Source organism: Carcharhinus amblyrhynchos, chromosome 5 (assembly GCF_965287045.1).
Source record: "Carcharhinus amblyrhynchos chromosome 5, sCarAmb.v2.hapA, whole genome shotgun sequence".
In the NCBI taxonomy this organism is placed as follows: domain Eukaryota; kingdom Metazoa; phylum Chordata; class Chondrichthyes; order Carcharhiniformes; family Carcharhinidae; genus Carcharhinus; species Carcharhinus amblyrhynchos.
In genome coordinates this window covers 73968303-73992868 of record NC_137328.1, presented here as the reverse complement: position 1 = coordinate 73992868, position 24566 = coordinate 73968303, and the positions used below count along the sequence as shown (strand labels likewise).

At 40.5% G+C, this 24566-nt stretch overlaps 1 protein-coding gene across 6 annotated transcripts in view; it reads left to right on the top strand.

Moving 5' to 3' along the window:
* ythdc2 (YTH domain containing 2) overlaps positions 1-24566 on the top strand; it is a 102895-nt gene that overhangs the window by 3846 nt on the left and 74483 nt on the right. For all 6 annotated transcript variants that reach the window (XM_080188999.1, XM_080188997.1, XM_080188996.1 and 3 more), the window contains exons 2-8: positions 7200-7363; positions 10891-10981; positions 13585-13781; positions 14695-14897; positions 18846-19012; positions 19092-19194; positions 24185-24341. In XM_080188999.1, the coding sequence (XP_080045125.1) occupies positions 7200-7363; positions 10891-10981; positions 13585-13781; positions 14695-14897; positions 18846-19012; positions 19092-19194; positions 24185-24341 (1082 nt within the window). The remainder of the gene's footprint in view (positions 1-7199; positions 7364-10890; positions 10982-13584; positions 13782-14694; positions 14898-18845; positions 19013-19091; positions 19195-24184; positions 24342-24566) is intronic.

Genomic DNA, 24566 nt, shown 5'->3' with positions numbered 1-24566 from the left:
CCTGCCCCTATTTCTTATGTTCTTATGATGTTGCCAGGACTTGAGAAACTGAGTTACAGAGAAAGGTTGAATAGGTTAGGACCTTATTCCCTGAAGCGTAGAAGAATGAGGGGAGATTTGATAGAGGTGTGTAAAATTATGATGGGTATAGATAGAGTGAATGTAAGCAGGTTTTTTCCACTGAGGCTAGGGGAGAAAAAAAACTAGACGATATGGGTGAAGGGGGAAAAGTTTAAAGGGAATATTAAGAACATAAGAACATAAGAAATAGGAGCAGGAGTAGGCCATCTGGCCCTTCGAGCCTGCCCCGCCATTCAATAAGATCATGGCTGATCTGTCGTGGCTCAGTTCCACTTTCCCGCCCTCTCCCCATAACCCTTAATCCCCTCTCTTATCAAAAACCCATCAACCCGCTTCTTGAAAATATTTAGCGAGGCAGCCTCCACCACTTCAACGGGCAGAGAATTCCAGAGATTCACCACCCTTTGAGTGAAGAAGTTCCTCCTCAACTCCGTTCTAAACCGCCGCCCCTTTATCTTGAGGCTGTGCCCCCTGGTCCTACTGTCTTTTTTGAGCGGGAAGAGTCTCTCCACCTCTATCCTATCCATCCCATTCATCATCTTATACGTCTCAATGAGATCTCCCCTCATTCTTCTAAACTCTAACGAGTACAAGCCTAGTTTATTCAGCCTCTCCTCATCGCTCAACCCCCTCAACGCCGGCATCAGCCTAGTAAACCTCCTCTGCACTCCCTCCAAGGCCAAAATATCCTTGCGCAGGTGCGGCGACCAAAACTGCACACAGTACTCCAGCTGCGGCCTCACCAGTGCCCTATACAGCTGCAGCAAGACCTCCCTACTTTTATATTCAATCCCCCTCGCTATGAAGGCCAGCATCCCATTCGCCTTCCTGACCACCTGCTGCACCTGCAGGCTGGGTTTTTGCGACTCGTGCACAAGGACCCCGAGATCCCTCTGCACCGTCGCCTGCTGCAGTTTTTCGCCACGTAAGTAATAGTCCTTCCTACCATTCTTCCTACCAAAGTGGACCACCTCACGCTTGCCAACATTAAATTCCATTTGCCATTTCCTGGCCCATTCGCCCAGCCTATCTAGATCCTTCTGCAGACTCTCCACACCCTCCGCACAATTTGCCTTTCCCCCAATCTTGGTGTCATCAGCAAATTTTGACACCCTGCACTCGGTTCCCTCCTCCAGATCATCTATATAAATGGTAAATAGCTGAGGCCCCAGCACCGACCCCTGGGGCACCCCACTAGTCACCAACCGCCAATCCGAATAGCACCCATTGACCCCCACTCTCTGCCTCCTATTTGACAACCAATCCTCTATCCACGCTAACACCCTACCCCCAACTCCATGTCCTCTGACCTTCTGCAGTAACCTCTTGTGAGGTACCTTATCAAACGCCTTCTGAAAATCCAGAAAGACCACATCCACCAGCTCTCCTCTATCCACCGCCCTAGACACATCCTCATAGAACTCCAGTAAATTTGTCAGACACGACTTCCCTTTAATGAAACCGTGTTGCGTCTGCTCTATCAAGCAATTCCCTTCAAGATGCCTCGCAATTTCCTCCTTAATGACGGATTCTAACATTTTACCTACCACAGACGTTAAACTAACCGGCCTATAATTCCCCGCCTTTTGCCTGGCACCCTTCTTAAACAACGGCGTAACATTAGCCGTTTTCCAATCTTCCGGCACTTCCCCGGAATCCAGCGACGTCTGGAAAATAACCACCAAGGCATCCACTATCACCTCCGCCATTTCTTTCAGAACCCTCGGATGCATTCCATCCGGTCGTGGGGACTTGTCCACAATCAGCCCCTCCAGTCTGTCGCGCACCACCTCTCTAGTAACAGTAATTGTCATTAAGACCCTCCAGTCCTACCACCTTTCCATCGCTAACACCTGGCAAATTATTCACGTCCTCCTCCGTGAAGACAGAAACAAAAAAGTTATTCAAGAGCTTAGCCATATCCCCATCCCCTACCACTAGGTCCCCTTTCTCATCCTCTAAGGGACCAACGTTCACCCTAGCCAGCCTCTTCCTTTTTATATATTTATAAAAACTCTTGCTATCCTTTTTTATATTAAGCGCTAGCCCAGCTTCATAGCTTCTTCTACCCTCCTTTATCAACTTTTTTGTCAATCTTTGTTGACATTTGAACCTTTCCCAATCCTCTTCTCGCCCACTGCTCTTAGCTACTCTAAATTCCTCTGCTTTTAATGTAACACTTTCCTTCACCTCCTTCGTTATCCACGGCTTATTACCTCTCTTCCTACTGTCCTTTTTAACCATTGGAATAAATTTCTGCTGAGCACCAAGAAAGATCTCCTTAAAGATCCTCCACTGCTCCTCAGCAGACCTACCTTCCAACGCGCTCCCCCAGTCCACATTCGCCAATTCTTCTCTCATCCTACCATACTCCCCTCTATTTAAACAAAGGACGCGTGTCCGGGAACCCACTTTCTCCTCCTCCATCTGCACCAGAAACTCCACCATACAATGATCACTCTCTCCAAGAGGATCCTTCACCGCAAGGTCCCTAATTCTACCCGCCTCATTACATAGCACCAGATCCAAGATAGCTCGCTCCCTCGTTGGCTCCAACACACACTGTTCCAGGAAACTATCCCGGCAGCATTCCAAGAACTCTTCCTCGAGCCCCCCACGTCCAACATGGGTGGACCAATCAATATGCAGATTGAAATCCCCCATAACTACTGCCGTCCCATTCCTGCACGCCGCACTTATTTGCGCGTTAACAGCCCGCCCCATCTCCAGATCATTATTCGGGGGCCTATAGACGACACCCACCAGCGTCTTCCTCCCTTTGCTGTTCCTAATCTCCACCCACAACGATTCCACTTTCTGCTCTTTGGCTCCGATATCATCCCTTGCTACCACCTTGATGCTATCCTTAATCAGCAGAGCTACGCCACCCCCTCTTTCCTCCTGCCTATCCTTCCTAAACACTTGATAGCCCTGTACATTCATCTCCCAGTCCCTGTCACCTTGCAGCCACGTCTCTGTAATGGCCACCAGATAGTATCCATTTGTGTCGATCTGCGCCACCAGCTCATCCACTTTATTCCGAATGCTTCGTGCATTCAGATAAAGCGCTTTCATCCCAGCCTTCTTCTGGACGCTATTTGCCGTAACGCCACCACTTGGGACATCCTCAGCCTCTTCCCTTACCTGTACCCTATCCTTAACTGTAGATGGGTGGCTTCTTCGCACAGAGAGTGATGGGAGTGTGGAATGAGCTGCCAGATGAAATGGTGAATGCGGGCTCACTTTTAACATTTAAGAAAAACTTGGACAGGTACATGGATGAGAGGAATGTGGAGGGATATGGTCCAAGTGCAGGTCAGTGGGACTAGGCAGAAAAATGGTTTGGCACAGCCAAGAAAGGCTAAAAGGCCTGTTTCTGTGCTATAATGTTCTATGTTCTAACTGCAGCAGATCTTTACAACTCTCAGAACTGTTTGGGAAAGGGGTAAACATTTGGTCCACTCAATAGTGGTCTGAAGTGTTAATTGCCTAATCATTTTAAAGAAGATAATTTGTGATCACAGAGTGTCCTTTTTGGTTCTCAGAAGCACATTGTGACATCTTTGTGAATACTATTTAATTCTGTTTGGACTGGGGCAAAGCTTGGTGTTAGGACATCTGATAATGTATTCATCACCTAGACTTGGATGTATAGTGCACAACTTCAAAATTTTTGGCTGACACAAAAGCTTATAATTATTGTGAACTGTGAGGAGATAGTGACATACTTCAAAAGGATGTAGACTGGCACGTGGAATGGTGGGCAAATGGCAGATGAAATTTAATGCAGAGAAATGTGTGGTATTTCATTTTTGGAGGGAGAGAAGATTAAAAGGAGATTCAACAGAGGTGTTCAAAATGATGAGTCTGGATAGAGTAGGTGGGGGAGAAACTGTTCCTGTTGGCAGATGATTGAGAACCAGGGTAAACCAATTTTAAGATGATTGGCCCAAGAAGCAATGGTGACATGAAGAGAAACGTTTTTCATAAGGTCTCGAATGCACTGTTTGAGAGTGTGTGACAGAAAAAATCATGGCTTCAAAAGAGAATGGATGATAATTTGAAAAAAAATTTGAAGGTCTTCAGGCAAGAGGCAAAAGAGTGGGATGAGTAGAGGAAAACTGGTTAGTTCCATTTGCAAAGAACCGGCATGGACTTGATGAGTTAAATGGCCTCCTTCTGTGCCGTAACTGTTCTGTGAATTCATCTGGTGTTCCAAGCAATTAGCTAGACTTTTGAAAGCCCTTTCAGTTACAATACAAAGACTAGGCCCTAGACTTTGCTAAGTATATTTATTGGGTGCTCTTTGAAACCAATGGACAAGGACAAGGTGCTTCACGTTTAGACATCATTTCTAAGCGACAAAATGAGCTAGTGCCTGTGGCTACATTTTTAAAGGTATGTTATAAAGAGGTTCATCTCACTATGTGGAGAGACAAATATAAACTACCATATTTATAGTGAAGTTAGTGCCTTCATCGTGATAGTGCTTCTTTAAATATCGGATTTCTAGTATTCTTTCACCAAAGACTTAAATAAAATTCAAACCCTTCACTGGAAAAAGCTACATAACACTGTCCATGTGTAAAAAGAGATCCAGAAATTGTCATGCATCTTGCCTTGACTTGTTCATTGTCATAGAATTTGAAAATCTAATTGGGAACTGTTTATTCTGGAATCGAAAAGGAAGGTTTACGTTTCATAAGCTCAATATTATTTGAGGAATAAACATTCAATTTCCTTGAAATCTGCCTGATAATATCAGTATTTGTCATCCGCTTCCTTACTGGCAGACTTATGCCTTGCCGAAGCCCTTGTTTAGGATTCAGGTTTTGTAGCAACATTATAATTGCTCTAAGTTTGTGGTGACATGCCCATTGGAGTTAGACTGTGTAGCAACTAGAGGATCTAAACTGTTATCATGTTCTTCTATAGAATTAACACTGATGTATTCTTTGAATCACCTGACAGACAGCTTTTCCATTTTTTTATTGAGATCAAGCAAAATTTCATGTTTTAATGCCAAAATATTTTCAAATGAATAATTTTTCATATAGTTGTCCCTGCTGTTCTGCCACACTAAACATCGTCTCATTTGCTCCTATCACACCATTGTCTTCCCATGCATTCCTTCCAAGTTTCCATACTTTCCCCGTCCTTTCCATCGATCCTATTCCATCCCTCATGAAACAATCTATCCAGCCAGGATAATATTTCCTTTGGGGTCACCTTTCCTTCTGCTGTTTATGTTCTCCATCAACCCTACGATCACCACCATCATAGCTGCATTTGTGTCACACACACTGATCAGCTATGGAGAATGTTTGAGGGATTGTCATGGTGCAATCAGAGTTGACTTGTTAATTAATCAGCACCCTTTCCTAATGCAGTATGATTGCTGCTGTCTTTGAAATTTGGCATTCTTGGGTCTGTCCTGATGAATGTAATAGGAAAATGGGGTAATATGTATATGGGGTTTTATGGGATTGGGGGTTATAGATAGGTGTTGATGTGATCGGCGCAACTCGTGGGCCGAAGGGCCTGTTTGTGCTGTAGTGTTCTATGTTCTATGAAAAGCTTCAGCATGTGTCGCTTTTCAGGAATAATCAAGTTCTGTACTAATAAGTGACTTATAGGCCACGTGGTGTCACAGAGGTTAGCACTGCTGCCTGTCAGTGCCAGGGACTCAGGTTCTCTTATAGCCTTGGGTGACTGTGTGGAATTCACATATTCTTTCTATGTGTGTGGGTTTCCTCTGGGTGCTCTGGTTTCCTCCCACAGTCCAAAGATATTCAGGTTAGATTTATTGGCCATGCTAAATTGCTCCCTGGTGTCCCATGATGTGGAGGTGAGGGCGGGGGATTAGCAAGGTAAATGTGAGAGGTTATCGGGCTAGGGCGGGGGGGAATTAGGCTTGGGAAAGATGCTCTGTTGGTGAGTCAGTGCAGACTTGATGAGCCAAGTAACTGTTTTTTGCACCGTAGGGATTCCATAGAATCCCTACGGTGGAACTGAGCCACGACAGATCAGCCATGATCTTATTGAATGGCAGGGCAGGCTCGAATGGCTAGATGGCCTTCTCCTGCTCCTATTTATGTTCTTATGAATGCTAAGTTCTTCCTTAATAACATCGGGGGGTGCAGGTTGAGGGAGGGAGGGATGCTTGTGTCAAAATTGGGAGAGCTGTCTCACTGAATAGTCAAGGAATAGCTTATCATAGTCTTACCTTACAATCATTGTCTTCAGCACCACCTTCATTATGCCTAGGTGTGTCCAGTTCAGTGGTAAGACAGACCCACCGGAGATGGCATTCCAGTGGTATATGGTAGGGTGGGAGTTGTCCCAGGAGTGCTTAACATTTGACTCTGTTTAATGTGAAATCTTATGGCATCAGGTCAAACATGGCCAAGGAAACTTGTTTATTCACACCTCCCACCTTCCCCCAACTGACAAGTCAGTATTCCTCCATATTGAACCCACTTGGAAGAAGCACTGATGATGATTTGTTTGAGGGTCCATTATTGAAGAGTGACTCAGTACCACCATTACTGATTAAGCTGGCTGAGTTCTGAAAGACATTCCTGCTTGACTGAGCTGGTGGTAGGTGATGAGGGAATAAAAAAGCCTACTTGATGTGGAATTCCCCTTCCTATTAGCACTGGGTGTACCTGCACCAAATGGATTGCTGTGGTTCAGGAAAGCGGCTGACTAGCACATTCTTGAGGGCAATTAGAAATAGGAAGCAAATGTTGGCATTGCCAGCAACACCAATGTCCCATGAAAAAATAAAACAAAAATGCTTTGTAGTTTTAGATTCTTCAGCCAGGGAAAGAGACCTCTGAACATTAAAGATAATTTTTGCTTTATGTTCTACTGAACTTATTTGTGCGACTGGTAATCCTTTATAAGGAATGTAGAATTAGGAGACGTATATGTTCAAAGTAATGAAACATGTTGGTTCAAACTTGTGAAATATCAATTGAATTTGATTAAAAATGCAATCCAATTATTCAGGCAGGATATGTAATTTTTAAATAGTTATCTTCTTTGATATTGTGTAGAATTAATTAGAAATATTTTTTCTTGAGAAAATTTCAACATCATTCTTGTTTCCTTAGATCCAGTATGTCAAGGCCTACGAGTGTGTCCCCACGGCCTGGGAGTGCCCAGTCAAGCCAAGCTGCCTCTAAAGCCAAAGGATTTAAGGATATTCGGATTGATGAAGAAGTTAAAATTGCCGTGAACATAGCCTTAGAGAGATTCCGTTACAGTGATCAAAAAGGTGCATACAGTGACAGTGTATTTGTTGCTGAAAATCTCTTTTTAATTTCATTTGGGCAAGTATAGTTTATTGAAGGAAAGCCAGCGTGGACTTGTTAAGTGCAAATTGTGCTTGTCTTGATTGTGTTTTTGATGGGTAACAGAAAAGGTTAATAATATGATAGGATTCCTTATCAAGTTTAAAGTTTGTTTATTAGTGTCCCAAGTAGGCTTAGATTAACACTGCAATGAAGTTACTGTGAAAATCCCTTAGTCACCACACACCGGTGCCTGTTTGGGTACACTGAGGGAGAATTTAGCATGGCCAATGCACAGCTTTCAGATTGTGATAAGAAACCAGCATACCTGGAGGAAAAACATGCAGGTGTAGGGAGAACATGCAGACTCCACACAGACAGTGACCCAAGCAAGGAATTGAACCCGGGTCTCTGGCCTCTGTCAGGCAGCAATGCTAACCACTGTGCTACCATGTTGCCCAGGTAGATAGTGAGATAGTTGATTCTAAGACCAGGTCCTGAATCTCAGTAAAGATAACTATGATGGCATGAGGCATGGATTGGCAATGATGGAGTGGGAAACATTGAAAGGAAGGACAGTGGACAGGCATTCAAGGGATTAATTGATGAACCTCAAATGTTGTTTAATCCTATTTGGCGCAAAAGTGGAAAGGAAACTGTAGCCAAACCATGGCTTACAAGGGAAATTAGAGACAGTACTTGATTCAAGGAAGAAGCATACAAATTAGCAAGAAAAAGCAATAGACCTGAGGGTTGGGAGCAGCTTAAAGCTCAGCAAAGGTGGACCAAGGGATTGATTAAGAAGGGGAAAATAGAGTATAAAAGTAAACTAGTGGGGAGCATAAAAATTAACCCTAAAAGTTTCTTTTGATATGTAAAGGGAAAAAAAATTGATAAAAATTAATATCGGCCTCTTACAGTCAAACGGGGAAATTCATAACAGGGAACAAGAAATGGCTGAGGAACTAAATTTGTACTTTGCTTCTGTCTTCACAGGGGAGACATGAATAATGTACTGGAATTTCTGAGGAACACAAGTTTTAGTGAGGAACTGAAGGAAATCAGTATAAGTAGAAAAATGCTTTTGGGAAAATTAATGGGATTGAAGCGATTAAATCTCCAGGGCTTGATGCTCCTCATCCCAGAGTATCTAGAAATGTCCCTAGAAATAATAGATCTAATGGTGGTCGTTTTCCAAAATTCTTTGGGTTCTGGAATCGTTTTGACAGATTGGAGTGTAGCTAATGTAAGCCTGTTTTTCTAAAAGGGATGTAAAGAGAAAAGAGGAAACTATAGATCACTGAACCTAACACCGGTACTAGGGAAGTTGCTGGAGTCCATTATCGTAGCACAACATTTGGAAAGCAGCTGTATAATCAGAGAAAGTTAACATTAATTTACAAGAGGGAATCATGTTTGACAAGTGTACCAGAATTTTTTGAAGATGTAACTAATAGTGTTGACCAGGGAGAAACGGTGGGTGTTGTTTATTTAGACTTTTAAGAGGCTTTCGACAAGGTCTCACATAGCAGATTATTACGTAAAGTTTAAATATGTGGGATTGTGATAGTAATTCACGCTGTTGTGATGTTATGCCTGGTCAGTGGGAAGATTTAGTGAGGGCTAAAGATGAGATGTTAACCACACCAAGTATATGAAAATGCTTTCAAATTCATGCAAATCCGGTTTGTGTCCTTCCTGGGCTTGAACCTGATCATGTCGTTGGGAGGGTCCAAGAAGATTGCAATCAGAAAACTTGCTTGCACAAGTCCTGTTTTTGACCCCTCATGAGATTTAGCAGCTGTGACAGGATTTGCACATGTGGCTAATATGGCCTCTAACACCAATCCTTTGTCATGCTCACCACTTGCCTTCCCCCTATTTTTCTATCACCCACAGCTTGGCAACATTACATTCGTTTCTCTTATCCAAGTCATTAATGCACATTATAAATAATTGTGGCCATGGCATAGATCCCTGTGTCATTCCATTAGTTAGTTTGCCATCCTAAAATGTTTGTCTCATCTCAACTCGCTGTCATCTACCAGTTATGATGTGGATGTGTCAGCATTGGACTGGGGTAAACACAGTAAAAAGTCTGACAACACCAGGTTTTAGTCCAACCGATTTACTTGATAGTAAACTCACAAACTTTCGAGGGGACTCCCTCTTTGTCAGGTGAATGGAGAGTTCTGGCCTCGGACAGAGCATATAAAGCACAGACAGTTTAGAGATTACTGATTAGAATGCGAATCTTTACACCTAACCTGCTGTTCAAGTCCTAAAGTGGCTGACAATGTGTGTGGAAAGAGCACTGATCACAGGTTAAAGAGATGTGTATTGTCTCCAGACAGCACAGTGAGTGAGGTTTTGCAAACCCAGGCAAGTCACGGGAGTTACAGATAGTGTGACATGAACCCAAGATCCCTGTTGAGACCGTCCTCGTGTGTGGAACTTGGCTATCAGTCTCTGCTCAACGACTCTGCACTGTCGTGTGTCGTGAAGGCCGCCTTGGAGAACGCTTACCCGAAGGTCAGAGGCTGAATGCCCGTGACCACTGAAGTGTTCGCCAACAGGAAGGGAACAGTGCCTGGTGATTGTCGAGCGATGTTCATTCATCCGTTGTCGTAGCGTCTGCATGGTCTCCCCAACGTACCATGCTTCGGGACATCCTTTCTTGCAACGTATCAGGTAGACAATGTTGGCTGAGTTGCAAGAGTATTTACCGTGTACCTGGTGGATGGTATTCTCGCGTGTGATGATGGTATCCATGTCGATGATCCAGCATGTCTTGCAGAGGTTGCTGTGGCAAGGTTGTGTGGTGTTGTGGTCACTGTTCTCCTGAAGACTGGGTAGTTTGCTGAGAACAATGGTCTGTTTGAGGTTGTGTGGTTGTCTGAAGGCAAGAAGTGGGGGTCCCCTGTCTGTGCTTTATATGCTCTGTCCGAGGCCAGAACTCTCCATTCACCTGACAAAGAGGGAATCCCCTCGAAAGCTTGTGAGTTTACTATCAGATAAATCGGTTGGACTAAAACCTGGTGTTGTCAGACTTTTTACTGTATCTAGCAGTCCTCTATCCATGCTAATATACCACCCCAACACCATGGATTCTTATCTTGTTTTGTAGTCTTTTAATCAAGAGCAGCCTGTTCAGATTTTTAAAGGTAAGGTGTGTGAGACAAGTAGACAAAACAAAAATGGAGTTTCTGATGCAAGGTCATGACCTGGAACATTAACTGTTTCTCTCTTCACAGATACTGCCAGACTTGAGTGTTTTCAGCATTTTCTGTCTAATTTAAAAATAGTATGTTTTTAAATCTAGGATGCATTAATGAAAATGACCAAGGAAGGAATGTTTCTTTGTTAATTGCAAGTTTGGAGTTTTAACAGTTTGTGGTAATGTCTCTTGCTGTGCTTCAATGTACCAAAAGAATTTCACATTGTGAAAACTAGATAAAATATTACATAACTGACAATTTCAGCAGCTACAACGAATCAGTTTTTTTTCTAGAAATGGAATTTCCATCTTCATTGACTAGTACAGAAAGGGCATTTATCCATCGCCTTGCCCAGTCTCTTGGCCTGATCTCTAAAAGCAAAGGGTGAGTTGCAAAAAGTTGGTGCATGTTTGATGCTTGCATGCTATAGTATACCTTTAGTAGTTTTACAGAATGTATTGTACAGGGTAAGTTTTGAAACCTGAGCAGAGCGCAATTGAGTCGCTTTTATATTTAAAGTTAGTTACGTTCAAAGTTATAAATTAATCATTTGCAATCTTTTTCACTACTTTATACCACAGGTGAAAAATACATAAGAATAGATCAATTACTGTTAAAAGATGCGGTGTTTGATGTACAACATAAATGGAAAGATGGTTGCAACTTCATAGCTCCAAAAGGCTGAATAAATCCATTCAAGCAAAATAATCTATTTGCTACTTGAAAATCAAACACTTTGTTAGCGAAAAACAAACAGAATAGTTACTTAGTAGTAAAAGAATTTGTTACCATACCCCAACATCCTACAATAAAACTGCTATTTTTTCAGATGTCAATTATCTTTATCTCTGTCCGTAGAAAGTAACTTATAGGTTCAAACCGTCGATTATATCCTTGAAGATGGCATGTTACCCTGTCTTGTGCTATGACCTTTCCAAGGTTTTCATTATGATTGACATTCCATTCTTGGCTGCAAATTTGCTATTCAACTCAATATGCCACTGCTGAATTGTTCCATACTACTTGTCTCAATATAGCCATTGGTATTCTGCAGAGTTCTCCTGTCCTCAGTCATTTCTAGTTTTCTTAAGCCTCCATCCCAGAGTCTCTTTTCTTTATTCTTTACGTTACCTCTTGTCAATGTTACCTTTATGAATGGAATCAGCTTCCAAAAATCTACCGTTGACATTTCAGCTGTGCTTCACTGTCATCACTTAGATCTCCAGGGCAGTCGCAGTGCTATCCAATTGCATGTCTGCCATCAACTTGTGGTTGGATCAGACCTTACCTATCTAAAGCTGGAACAAAGTCTTCTTAGGCTTCTGCAGTATCTTTGCACTGCTGCCCATAATTCTGTTATTTGGTCCTTGTCTCAGTTTCTCAATATAGACCTGACTATATAGGTGTCCTTTTTGACCAATGGCAGAGCTTCAAACCTCTGTTACGATCACAACAGATGTTATTTGCTGAGTGAGCCAGATTCCAGAGAGAGACCTTCTTACGGATCATAACCTTTTTTAATAGGAAAATGAAAAACATAAAACTTCAGTAACACTTTTAGGATTGAAACAAAAGGTTAATGACCAAGAAGAAAAAAAAACATAAGCACGTAAGATCAAAGTTACACAGTTAAAACAGTTTTACAAAATATCTCCCTGTGGTGTCAGGACATCTTCCCTACACAGCCATCTCAACATCTTTCCTCAAATATTCTTTCAGCTCAGATTCTGTTGTCTTCAAGCACCTTTTGACCTCAACTCCAACTTTGAATTCCAAAGTATAAAAATCTTTCATGTTTTCCTGTTGCCTCTGCTTTTAGGCCAATAAAATTTTATAACCTTTTTGTTTACTGATTAAGCCTTTGCATGTTGGAAAAGTTCCTCATCACTTCTAATTGCCTTTTGAAATTTAACAACTGAAAAACTAAATTCTTACCTCCTATCCTAATGCAAATTTCAAACACAACCTATTTATTTGTCAATCCAACCTCATTTCAGCCTCTCATTACAAGTGCATGCACCCAGCACTTTACCCTTTTAACTCTCAGCTTTCACAACAAGCTTGTCTCTATTAACTTTTTCCCAGTTTGATTATCATGGACACACAGACTCTCAATCATCTTTACAAAATATTACCATATTCCCAAAAATATTTAAAATAAATAGCATCCATCATCACACCTTGCATTCTACCCATCACTAGGATGACCTATTTCAAGTCCCTGTAATATTACCTGCCCATCTCTACCTCCTATCACTACTGAAACTTTAATCTATAATTTACTTATCTATTCTATTCTGCAGTGATCTCTACCAGTATCCCACAAATTCCATTGCTCATATCCAGTATTAAGCCCTAATCATCTATTGCCTATTCTTGCCATCTACTTCTGCTTCTGCTCTCATCAAAAACTTTCTTTATAAATCTTTCCATGACCTTCGTTCACTCTTCCAGTGCTGACCTGCTCTGCTATTCCGTTGCCCTCATCCAAACATCTGAGGCTTTAAGGGTGATTTGGAATTTTTTTTAACAATACTGTGCATCCATAAACCCTTAACCCTAAAGTATGTTACATACATAAGTTGTTACATTTACTAATTCCTCTACCAAGTGAAGTTTGTTTGGTGTTCCTTTGTTCCCACCCCCGGCAGAATCTGATGTGTCCGCCTCTGGAGCATGCTGCATATTGGTGCATTTTCAATTGATATTACTAAATTGGCTATTCAAGTGAATCTATGAAACGCTGTCCGAAATGGAGGAAATGCAAAGAAGTATTTAATAAGTTGCAGTGCAGGCTATTTCTGCAAGTATTACAGCACTATGATTTGTATCTTTTTTTTACATTAATGACTATTTTCACCCATATTTCATGAGAGCCATGCAGTGAGAAAATGCTTTTCATACATTAAAGTTCTGTTTATTTTTATGTTTTCATACTTTGTCTTTTAAAGTTGCTTGAGAAACAGTAATTGATCCTTTCTTTTCAGAAAGGGGGCTCACCGATTTCTTACAATAAAGAAGAAAGATGGCTCTGAGTCAGCTCAGGCTGTTATGACCTGCACACTAACCCATAGTATGAAACATGCCATACGCAATCTAATTCAGCGGTTTCCTGTGACTAATAAAGAGCGCACAGATCTTTTACCCAAAACTGAACGAGGGAATGCATTAACTGTTGAAGCAGGTATGTGTTGCTGTTTCCTTTAGAGGAAAGGTATAAACTTACTTGGCTGGTTTATCTCAGTTTTACAACTTTAAAAATCTAACATTAATTGGTCACCTTGGGGTTACTCACAAGACTAACCTTCTGATGTTTATGTTGTGTTCAAAACTCATCAATGGCTATAATATTGAATTGCTTAGATTTTCTCATTGCCATTATTTAAAATAAATGGGTTACTGTTGTTATAAATATTGCTGATTGGAAAATCATTGTACGCAACTGTAGCTTAAAACCTATTTCAAGATTTTGGCGTGTTTATATTTTAGAAATTTGCTTATCTATTCTATGCTGCTTTTAGGTTTCAACACATTAAGTGGTGCACACTGTAATCAGTTGCTTTCCTTTTCAAAATTGGAATGGACTTTGGAAGGTTGTGAAAATGTGTTTTATCAATTAGTATTTAAATTTGTAGGTCACAAATTTAGTAAACAGTTAATGACACCTTCATAATGGTAGCAGTTCTAATATTATTGAAATCTGGTAATTAATGCTAATCATTAGAAGTCTAGTTTACTAATGCCTGAAGAGAAGTTTGCATGTAAAGCTCCAATAGTTAGTGATCTCTATTGGTCCAGGAATTAAAAATGAATAAAAAAGCATAACTATTTCAGATTTACAGCATCTAAAGAAAATCTGAAAAAGCTGGAAATACTCAGTAAGCCTGTCAACATTTGGAATTAACATTTTAGATTGATACCTTTTTTTCACAATATTTCCAGCATTTTTTGTTTATTAAAAACTTATATTTTTCAGCTTCATTTTGAACACATCCATCATTTTGTGAGTTACACTGTGATACTTTGAGATGTTGCTTTTAGTTTCTCATGTTGATTTTCAAGCTGCTTTAGTTGATTCCGTATTTATGCCCTCCTAGAAAACAACCGAGAGATGAATAAGACCAGTGGTAGACTCAACAATGGAATTCCTCAAGTTCCACCAAAACGTGGCGATTCTGAGTTAGATGCCTTTCGACAGTCTCTACCTGTTTTTGAAAAGCGAGATGAAATAGTGAAAATCATTAAAGAGAATAGAGTGATTTTAATAGTTGGAGAAACAGGATCTGGAAAAACTACGCAGGTGTGTCCCTTTCATTTGTCAATACATTTTTTAATGCTGTTTTGTTATTATTGAAGTGAATCAAAACAACTCACGGAGTATTGGCAGAAGGATGTTTCACTGATCAGAGATTTGTGATCAGTGGTGATCAGGGGTCAGTGCTGGGACCCGATTGGAACCCACAAGCGTAGCCACTTCCACGATGACTTGTGGAACAATAAGTACCTGCACCATTTCAAATGGACTCACCTGAGTGAATGTTTTGGTTACGAGAATGTGGTTTGTCGACAGAGGATGTGGGTGGAAGTCCCCCAGGCCAAGCACAAAACCAACTTCTACCTCCAGAATGTGGAGAAGCTGCAGAAAGCAAAGAAGGGGCCAGAGTGGCAAGAGAAGAGCTGGCACGTCCAGCAGTGGGCAGCATAGGCGGAGATCCAGGCTAGCAAGGCCTGGGAGCTTGGGAGGGTAGCTGAACTCCAAAGGAAATCCCACTTCAACTTCACGCTTCTTGTCAAGATCTTCACCATGGCCTTTCCCAGGGATGATGGGCTCTGAATCAAGGTGGGGGCAAGCCCTGCTCTCTCGGGCGTTGAAGGAGGGCCCTTAGTGTTGATGTGATGTAGGTCCCTTATTGGCAGTGAATGCTGCCTATTGGTAGTGTTAGAAAGAAATCCCACAATGCCAGCTTAAAGTCCAACAAGTTTATTTGTAGCAAATGATGCAAACTTTTGGAACAGGCTGTCCCTTTGTCAGGTAGCTGGGAGTTCTGATCACAAACTGGGCACAAAGACACAAACTCAATTTACATGCATAATGATTGGAATGTGAGTCTTTACAGGTAATCAATTCTTAAAGGCACAGACAATGTGAGTGGAGAGAGCTTTAAGCACAGGTTAAAGAGATGTGTATTGTTTCCAGACAGGAAAGTTAGTGAGATTTTGCAAGTCCAGGCAAGTTGTGGGGGTTACAGATAGTGTGACATGAACCCAAGATCCCGGTTGAGGCCATTCTCACGTGTGCGGAACTTGGCTATCGGTTTCTGCTCAGCAACTCTGCACTGTTGTGTGTTGTGAAGGCCGCCTTGGAGAACGCTTACCCGAAGATCAGAGGCCGAATGCCCATGACCGCTGAAGTGTTCCCCAACAGGAAGAGAACAGGCATTGTTGGTAGTCATGTCTGTCATTTGCCTACAACCACTGTGGACCATACTGAGCATGATGGTAGGTGTGAGGGCATTGGAGCTGCAGAAGACAAAGAAGGGGCAAGAGTGGCAAGAGAAGAGCTGGCACGTCTGGCAGTGGGCAACACGGGTGGAGATCCAGAATAGCAAGTCCTGGGAGCTTGGGAGGGTAGCAGAACTCCAAAGGAAATCCCACTTCAACTTCACGCCAAGTTCTGCACCATGGCACCAAAGTAGGCCTTTCCCAGGGATGATGGGAAAAGGGATGATGAACTGTCACACTGGGGGCAGCTGGAACTGGGTTCTGTGACTAGTGTGTGAAAATACCCAGCACTCCAGTCATGGATTGATGGACTGCAGCCCTGGGCTGTGTCTGTAACAGAATCAGAACAGATCAATGCATTTGGCTAGTGGTTATTTTGAAAGAAATTGACTTCAAAGTTCTTTTAAGCATAAATGTATCATCTTTGTATTTCAACAGAAGTATAGGATCAAAGAAGGAGCAGACCATTGAGCCTACTTCATCATTCCATATGATCATGGCTGATCACCTAGTTCATGCCTTTTTTTCACATTATCCCCGTATCCCTTTGGTGTCATTGGTGGAAATCTGTCAATGTCATACAAATCTGTAAATGCCTACTTTAAACATACTCAATGACTCAGCTTCTACAGCTTTCTGGGGTAGGGAATTCCAAAGATTCTCGAGCAAATAATTTCTTGCCTTAAGTGGTTCCCCCCTAAATCTGAAATTGTGTCCCCTGGTTCTCAACTTCCCAACGGGGAAGCATCTTGCTTGCATTTCCCTTGATGCATATTGTAGGTTCCAATGAGATCACCTCCCATTCTTCAAAATTCTAGAGAATACAGGCTCAATTTCCCCAATCTCTCTTCATAAGCCAGTCCTGCCGCCTTGGGAATAAGTCTGGTGAAACATCTGCACTCCCTCTATAGCAATAATAGTACTCTGTGTGGTCTAACCAAGGTTCAATACAATTGAAGCAAGACTTTGCCACCACTGTACTCAAATCCTCTTGTGGTAAAGGCTAACATACCATTAACCTTCCTATTTGCTTGCTCAATTCAATTCAACTTTATTGTCATTGTATAATGTACAAATACAACGAAAAGTGAGTTTGCAGGCACCCAAGATACAAAGAACAGTGGTCATTATAAAATAGTGTTAATAGTCATTGTGTATATATGCATATTGCACAATGCCTGTTGCCTGTGAATGTGTTAAAGGATGGAGTTCAGGTGGGTATCTGCTCTGAAGAAGTAGTTGTCCCTGAGCTTGGTCGTATGGGCTCGAATGCATCTGTACCGCCTCCCAGATGGCAGGGGGGAAGGGGCAAACAGTCTGTGGCTGGAATGGGTGGGATCTCTGGTGATGCTGAGATCTCCGCAGGCAATATTTGTGATAAATGTCCCAAATGGCTAGTAGCTGGGTGCCGATAATGTCTGGGTAGTTTTGACTACCTGCTGCAAAGCTTTCCAGTCAGAAATGGAGCAACTGTCAAACCGTGTCATAATGCACTTCAACAAGGTGTTCTCTGTTGTGCATTTGTAGAAGTTTAAGAGAAGCTGGGGGAACAGGTTAGCTCTCTTTAGTCTCCTCAAAGTATAGGCACTGCTGAGCCTTCTTCTCTAGGGAGAAGTTGTTGTTGAAGGACCATGAGAGGTCCTCCATTATGTGGATGTCCTGGAATTTGAAGCTTCAGAATCTTTCCACCTGCACCTGCATGTTAGCTTTCCATGGCTTATTGATAAGGGGACACAGGTCCCTTTGTATGTCTATACTTTCTAATCTCTCAGCATTTAAGAAATACTTTGCACGTTTACCCAAGTGGATAACCACACAATATTCCATCTACCATAGTCCTGATTGCTCATTTAACACTTTCCAAATGCCCTTGAAGCCGCTTTGCATCTTCACAACGCCCACTCCCATCCAGCTTTGTTTCACCCACAAACTTGGAAATATTACATTTGGTCCCCACATAATTGATATAAATTGTGAACCACTGGAGCCTCAAATACTGATCTTTGTGGTACCCTACTAGTCATTGCCTGCCAGCTCAAGAATGATCTATTTATTCCTACTCTGTTTTCTGCCTGTTAACCAATCCTTAGGCCATGCCAGTACATTACTTCCTAACCCATGTCCTTTAATTTTGCTAACCAGCCTCCTGGTTATCCCAGCATTTTCCTTACTACAGACGTAAGGCTAGTAAATCTGTAATTCCCTGTTTTCTCTCTCTTTCCCTCCCTTAAATAGTGGCGTGACATTTGTTACTTTCTGACCTGCAGAACCGTTCCAGAATCAGAAGATGGTTTAGTTTCAATTTTTACACTATGCAGCCAACAGCTTCTGGAATAAATCTGTTGTTCTTTCGAATCTGTGTGCAAGCCACATCCTTTTCTTTTTGTGTAAAGCCCACAATCCCTAACATAATTAGGACGTTTCATGTACCTATTCTGCCAATAATTCATTTACTGTTGTAAACCACTATTCCTTTGATATTTTTCTACTTTTAGATACTTCTGTTGCACTTGTTCTCATGACTAAGACAAAAATTTATAAGGGATATTTGGTAATCTGTTTAACGTTGGTTTGATCTTTACCTTTTTGGAAAATGTGGTACTGAATCTTTTTACGAAGAGCATGTGTTCACAAAGCAATATTCCTGAAATTTCCAAATACTTTTGCCACAGTGCTGTTAATTTATTGAGTTTGTCTGTTAGTTTTGAGAGTGGATATGTTCACTCTTCTTTGCATTATTTTTCAGATCCCCCAGTTCCTTTTGGATGACTGTTATAAGAATGGGATTCCCTGCCGTATATTCTGTACTCAGCCCAGACGACTTGCGGCTATTGCTGTAGCAGAAAGGGTTGCTGCAGAGAGGGGTGAAAAGATTGGGCAAACTATCGGTTACCAGATTCGACTGGAGAGCAGGTATAATTGAAGAGGCTGCTAAACACTAAAGTTCTCTTGATGTTTTAAGTTTTCTAATACAAAATTATTTTTGTTTCAGGGTTTCCCCAAAGACACTGCTGACATTTTGTACAAATGGAGTACTTCTTCGAACACTAATGGCAGGAGATGGTACCTTAGCAGCTGTCACACATGTGATAGTAGTAAGTTTTTCAGAATGATTCATGTGTTCCTTTTTTGGGTAGGAACTTGCCATCACAACGCTATGCAGTTTCAAAAGCACAAAAAGCAGACACCAGGACAAAGCAAGGCCTCAGCAGAGATCATCCTGTGCCACTGGCAAGGGACAACTTACGTGGCATTTGTATCAGATTTGCCTTCCCAAATCAACATGTTCAGGCAATAAAAGTGCAGCAGTGATCTCATCAAAGTTCTGAGTTTGCATTCCCATCGTCTCTAAACTAATGTAGAAAATACTGGAAGTAAAGGTTCTTCAGCATCTCAAAAGAGCTAATAATATTTTGGTTGTGGATCTTTCTTCAGAAGTGGAGGAACAAACTGATTATCTTGATGAGGCTGTGAAAAACATTAAAATGAAGGTGGGAGTGGAAACATGGAAATAAGAACAGACCCTGCCAACAGCTTTGTCAACTATAAAGTCTTAGAAGAATGGATTGATCAGGACATAACTTTGGAGCCTGAGTAGACGTTGTGACCCTTGCAGCCTGCTCCACCATTCGATAAGATCATGGCTGATCTGGCAGTGGCCTCAATTCCACTTCCCTGTCTGCCCTCTGTAACCATTGACTTGTCTTGTTTATCAAAAATCTATCTCATTCAGCCTTGAATAAATTCAACACCTAGCCTCCATTGCATTCTGGCGAAGAAGACCCCACATACTACTGACCCCCAAGAGAAAAGAGTTCTCCTCATCTCCGTCTTAAACTGTGTCCCCTAGTTCTACTGTCCCACACAAGATGAAACATCCTTCCTGGTATCCACCCTAAAAAGTCTTCTCAGGATAGTGTGTGTTTCAATAAGGTCACACTCATTCTCCTAAACTCAAATGGGTATAGGCCCAACCTCTTCAACCTTAATAAGCTCTTTATCTCTGGAATGAGTCAAGTGAATCATCTCTGAACTGCTAATGCAAACATACCCTTCAAAAAAGACCAAAGCTTCACACACTACTTCAGATGTGGTCTAATCATTGCCCTCTCTGCTGCAGTAAATTCCCCTACTTTTAGGTTCCATTTTGGTTGCAGTAACCACCAACAGAACAATTACCTTCCTAACTGCTGTACTTCTTACTAACATTTTGATTCATGTAACAGGCACCCAAGTTTAGCAACCTCTTTCCATTTAAATGGTGTACTGCTTTTCTATTCTTACTGCCAAAGTGGACAATTTCACACTTCCCCACATTATACTTCATATGTCGAATTTTGCACACCTGCTTAACCTATCCATACCCCTTTGCACACTCCACCTTTTTTTGACAACTCACTTTCTTAACCATCATGGAGCCATTGGCAAATTTAGCTATGATGCATTTGGTCCCTTCATCCAAGTCATTGTTCTAGATGATAAATAGTTCAGGCCTAAGCAGCAATACCTGTGGCACTTTTAGTTACCTCTTGCCAACCTGAAAAAGGCCTATTTAACTTTGTTCTGTCCCTTGTTGGCTAACCAATCCTTTATTTGTTGTAATATGTTATCCTCTATACCGTGTACTTTTATCTTGTTTAAAAACCTTTGACTTGGCTCCTCAATTAATGCCTTTTGGAAATCTGAGTGCACCTTGTCTACAGGATCCTTTACATTTACCTTACTAGTTAATTCCTCAAAGAACTATCAGAGTTTGCACTATGGCAATGAATAAACAAGGAAAAAATGGATTTTTTTGCAAGTTGGGAGCTTTGTTACAGCATGATCCCACCACCAAAGCACACCATACCTATTACCTCATTTCCTTTTCTTGTTCTGTAAAGAGATTGAATTATCTTTCACTTACCACTTATGACAAAGGATCTACAACTAAAGTATTAAATCTCTGTTATGAAATAAGCAGCCATAATACAAAATGCTGAAACAATTCCATATAATTAGCAGTCAAAACATTTAGCAATAGTTAATTTGCTTCAATAAGCAATTCTTAGTGCTTTTAAGAGTATTCAGTAATGTATTGTTGTGGTTTAAGCTTCCAACCGAACTAATTAATTGTACGTGGCACCTCATAGTCAGTATACATGGAGGAAAGGTTACAAGAGCTGCTCTTCAGTCCCTTATGAATACGCAGGGTACATTTTAAGTCCTGGAACTGGATTACCTATTTGGATGTGAAATTATGTTTCTTTGTTCAGGGATGGAAAGTGGAGGAGAGAAGCAATTTTGAAAAGGCAAAGAAATACAAAGGAACCAAAAGAGATTTTAATTTTGAATACAGTGAGGTTGAATATACTTAATTTTATATAGCAATTTTAATGAAAATTAGCAATTAATTTGTGATGACGGTTTGAAGGATTAGTTAATTTTGACAGTGCCATTGTTTTCTGTGGAGTACCCTACTTAAGATAATGACTACTGTATAATTGCCAGTGGATGGCATGATAGGCTTGTATATTTGTAAAGTACACTAGCTCTCTCTGTTAGAGTACTGCAGTTGACTAAATAATAAATTTGATCATTATAAGTTAATCTTAGCTACCTCAGCAGGTTTGGATTTAGATTTGTGCTAATCAAGTTGCAGCAAATCACGAATTTTGTTTTTTTTTAATATTTATTTTCAGTTAATTTATTGCACTGTTCTCCTATAGTCCAATGTTTCTACTTTGAAATCTCCAGGGAATACCTGTTTTCTACTATCCTGCATCTTTGGCAACAATGAAATATTTTTAGTAAAGCATTTCAAAGCCAAAGTTTAAGTTTGTGATCCTTTGAGTGGTGATCCACCATTTAATCATCAAAATTACTAAAGCGCCAGATTTTCTTTGTGCCTATTAAGTTACAGTACTTATCGCACTGAAAAGCAGAATGGGAATTGGCCATAATCAGTATTTTTTGGTCTGCTGAGTTCTGCAGTGTTTGGATTAATTCTGATCTTTTGCGATGATTTCTGAAAAGAAATGCTTACTGCATAAGAAATTGGTGGGAGAAGGAACACTGGAAAAAGGGATAAGCAAACATGTCAACTGAAAATACTGCCTGACAACTTCAGAAAAATTGACGGTGCAGAAAAGATGGCAATTATAAAATATCCCTGAAGGTTCTTCTTGTAAAGGTGGGATGTGTAAATGCAGGGAAATTTTAGTTGATAATTTGAGCTTCAGGTTTACGCAACATGTTATGACCTGTGAGAAAATGCTCTATGCACGCACAAGTGTAATTCAGGACTGTGGTGAAAGTTGTATTTATTGAGGATGAGTTTATTTTTTAAATGGGGTTCTGGGACAAATTCCAGAAAGACACAAAATTTGACACTTCATATGGACCTTCAAAATGACAAAAACGTTATCTTTAAAGTCAGAAGTAACTCCTGGAGGAAGTAAACCTTGTTAAATGGACTTCAATGTAAATTTTAAAGTTGAAATCAAAATAAATTAACATTTCGATTAAAACAATAGCCATGTAAACATTTGTCCACTCCTATCAACAACAGTAATTTTTGGTCTCTTATGCTGTTTTGATCCTGTCAATAGGATTAATTTTTTCCAAAAGTTAAAACTATCATATATTGTGATCATTAATAAAGTAAAATGCCTAGAAATGTGCTGTTCAGGAACAAACGTGAGGAGCTGAATAGTATGGTCTGAAAGTTTCCAATCCAGCAGAAGCTATTAAGAGTCTAATTATTATTCATTCTTGATACTTCCCATGTGTATTAGCTGCTTCAATAGATGTAGTATTTTCTCTACTTAATTCATGGCAACTAAAGGATCTCAACCATTTGTTTATAAATCTAAAATAACTAAATTTACATATAAACAGGCAGTGGCTTCCACTGCACATCACATTAATTCCTAAATATGAAATTTTCAGTGTAATTTCTTTAAATAAAGATCTTCACTGTTCTCTTTGATATTTTGTTTGCAAACCAAGACTGGTTGCTCAACTTTTGGGGTACTAGGGAAGTTCAAGGATAAATGGATATTGTGGGAAGGTGGTACTAGCATATAAAAATCAGCCATAAATTTGTTAAATATCATGACTGGTTCAAAGGACCAAAAGGTCTACTCCTGCAATGTCTTGCATTTTTAAGTTAAGTTAACCTAGTGCAATGATGGATATGCTGAAAAATGTCAGTTAATCTAGAAAACATTTTCCTTATCTCAAAAGAATAGCTGTGATAATCTTAAACAAGGAGGAGAAAAGGGATGTTATCAGAGGCTTAAAGCAACTAGAAAGTAATCTTGTCAAAGGCCCAGAACTCGAAGTAACTGCATGGTGCTGTTAAACATCCTGTGAAAATGAACATTAATTCAAGATAAAAGCTGGGCATGCCCAAGAAAGTTTATATAAGGGAAATTAAAATAACTTAGAAGCCGTATTTCTAACAGCTGAATTAAAGACAAACTATTCTCTGACGCCAATACTTCACCTTGAAATTTTCCTACTTCCGTGTATGCAATATCAATAATGTGAAAAATGTTTCTCAGTTTTCTGTCCAGCTGATGATCTAAGTCCTGAGAGCCTTCCAATTGGTTCACATTCACATGCTCCAGTTTCAGTGAGGGGGAAAAAAACTTTTTCTTGTTAAGTCTTGGCACAATGGGTTGAAAAGCTGATGGCGGCAGGATCAGATAATAAATGAAAGCTATGGTTTAGTCATTCAGTAATTTTGTTAACTTGGCAAAATATTTCTGCTGCCTTGAAGCTCAGGCCAGGGCTTTGGAACAAGATTTGAACATTCCGAAAAGTGCCACTGAACATTAGAGCACTAATGTGCTGAACCTGATTTATAGGATGGATTCAATGCATAGGTAATTTACCACAACAAGTGAATTAATTACTTGGTTAGCAACATGTGGGTGGAAAAGGTGATTAGAATATATGCTATGCAACTACTAACCAGCTAACTACAAAGAGTAGAAGTTATGCAGATAAAAATGGACATTACCTTATCCTTGTTTCACTAAGTGCATAATTAATGGTTAAAAATAGATACACATTCTTTTCCCTTTTTTTGTGTGACAGGATGAAGTACATGAGCGAGATCGCTTTAGTGATTTCTTACTAACTAAACTGAGGGATCTGATGCAAAAACATCCATCACTAAGACTTATACTTTCTAGTGCAGCTTTGGATGTTAATCTCTTCATCAGATACTTCAGTGGCTGTCCTGTAATTTACAGTAAGTAAAAGCTAGTGCGTAACATCTTGTATGACTATACCTGGAATCTTGAAATACATTTGTGCTATTTGGTTAAGGCCTCAAAATGCTTTGGATGGCTATTAGCTTTTATTTTTTAAGTCTCAAATAGTTCAGTAAAATAATATTGGCTTTACCACAAGATTTTTTAAAGTGAGGATGGTTTGTCAAAATATTAACACTTGCTACTTCAGGTAGATGGTGAGA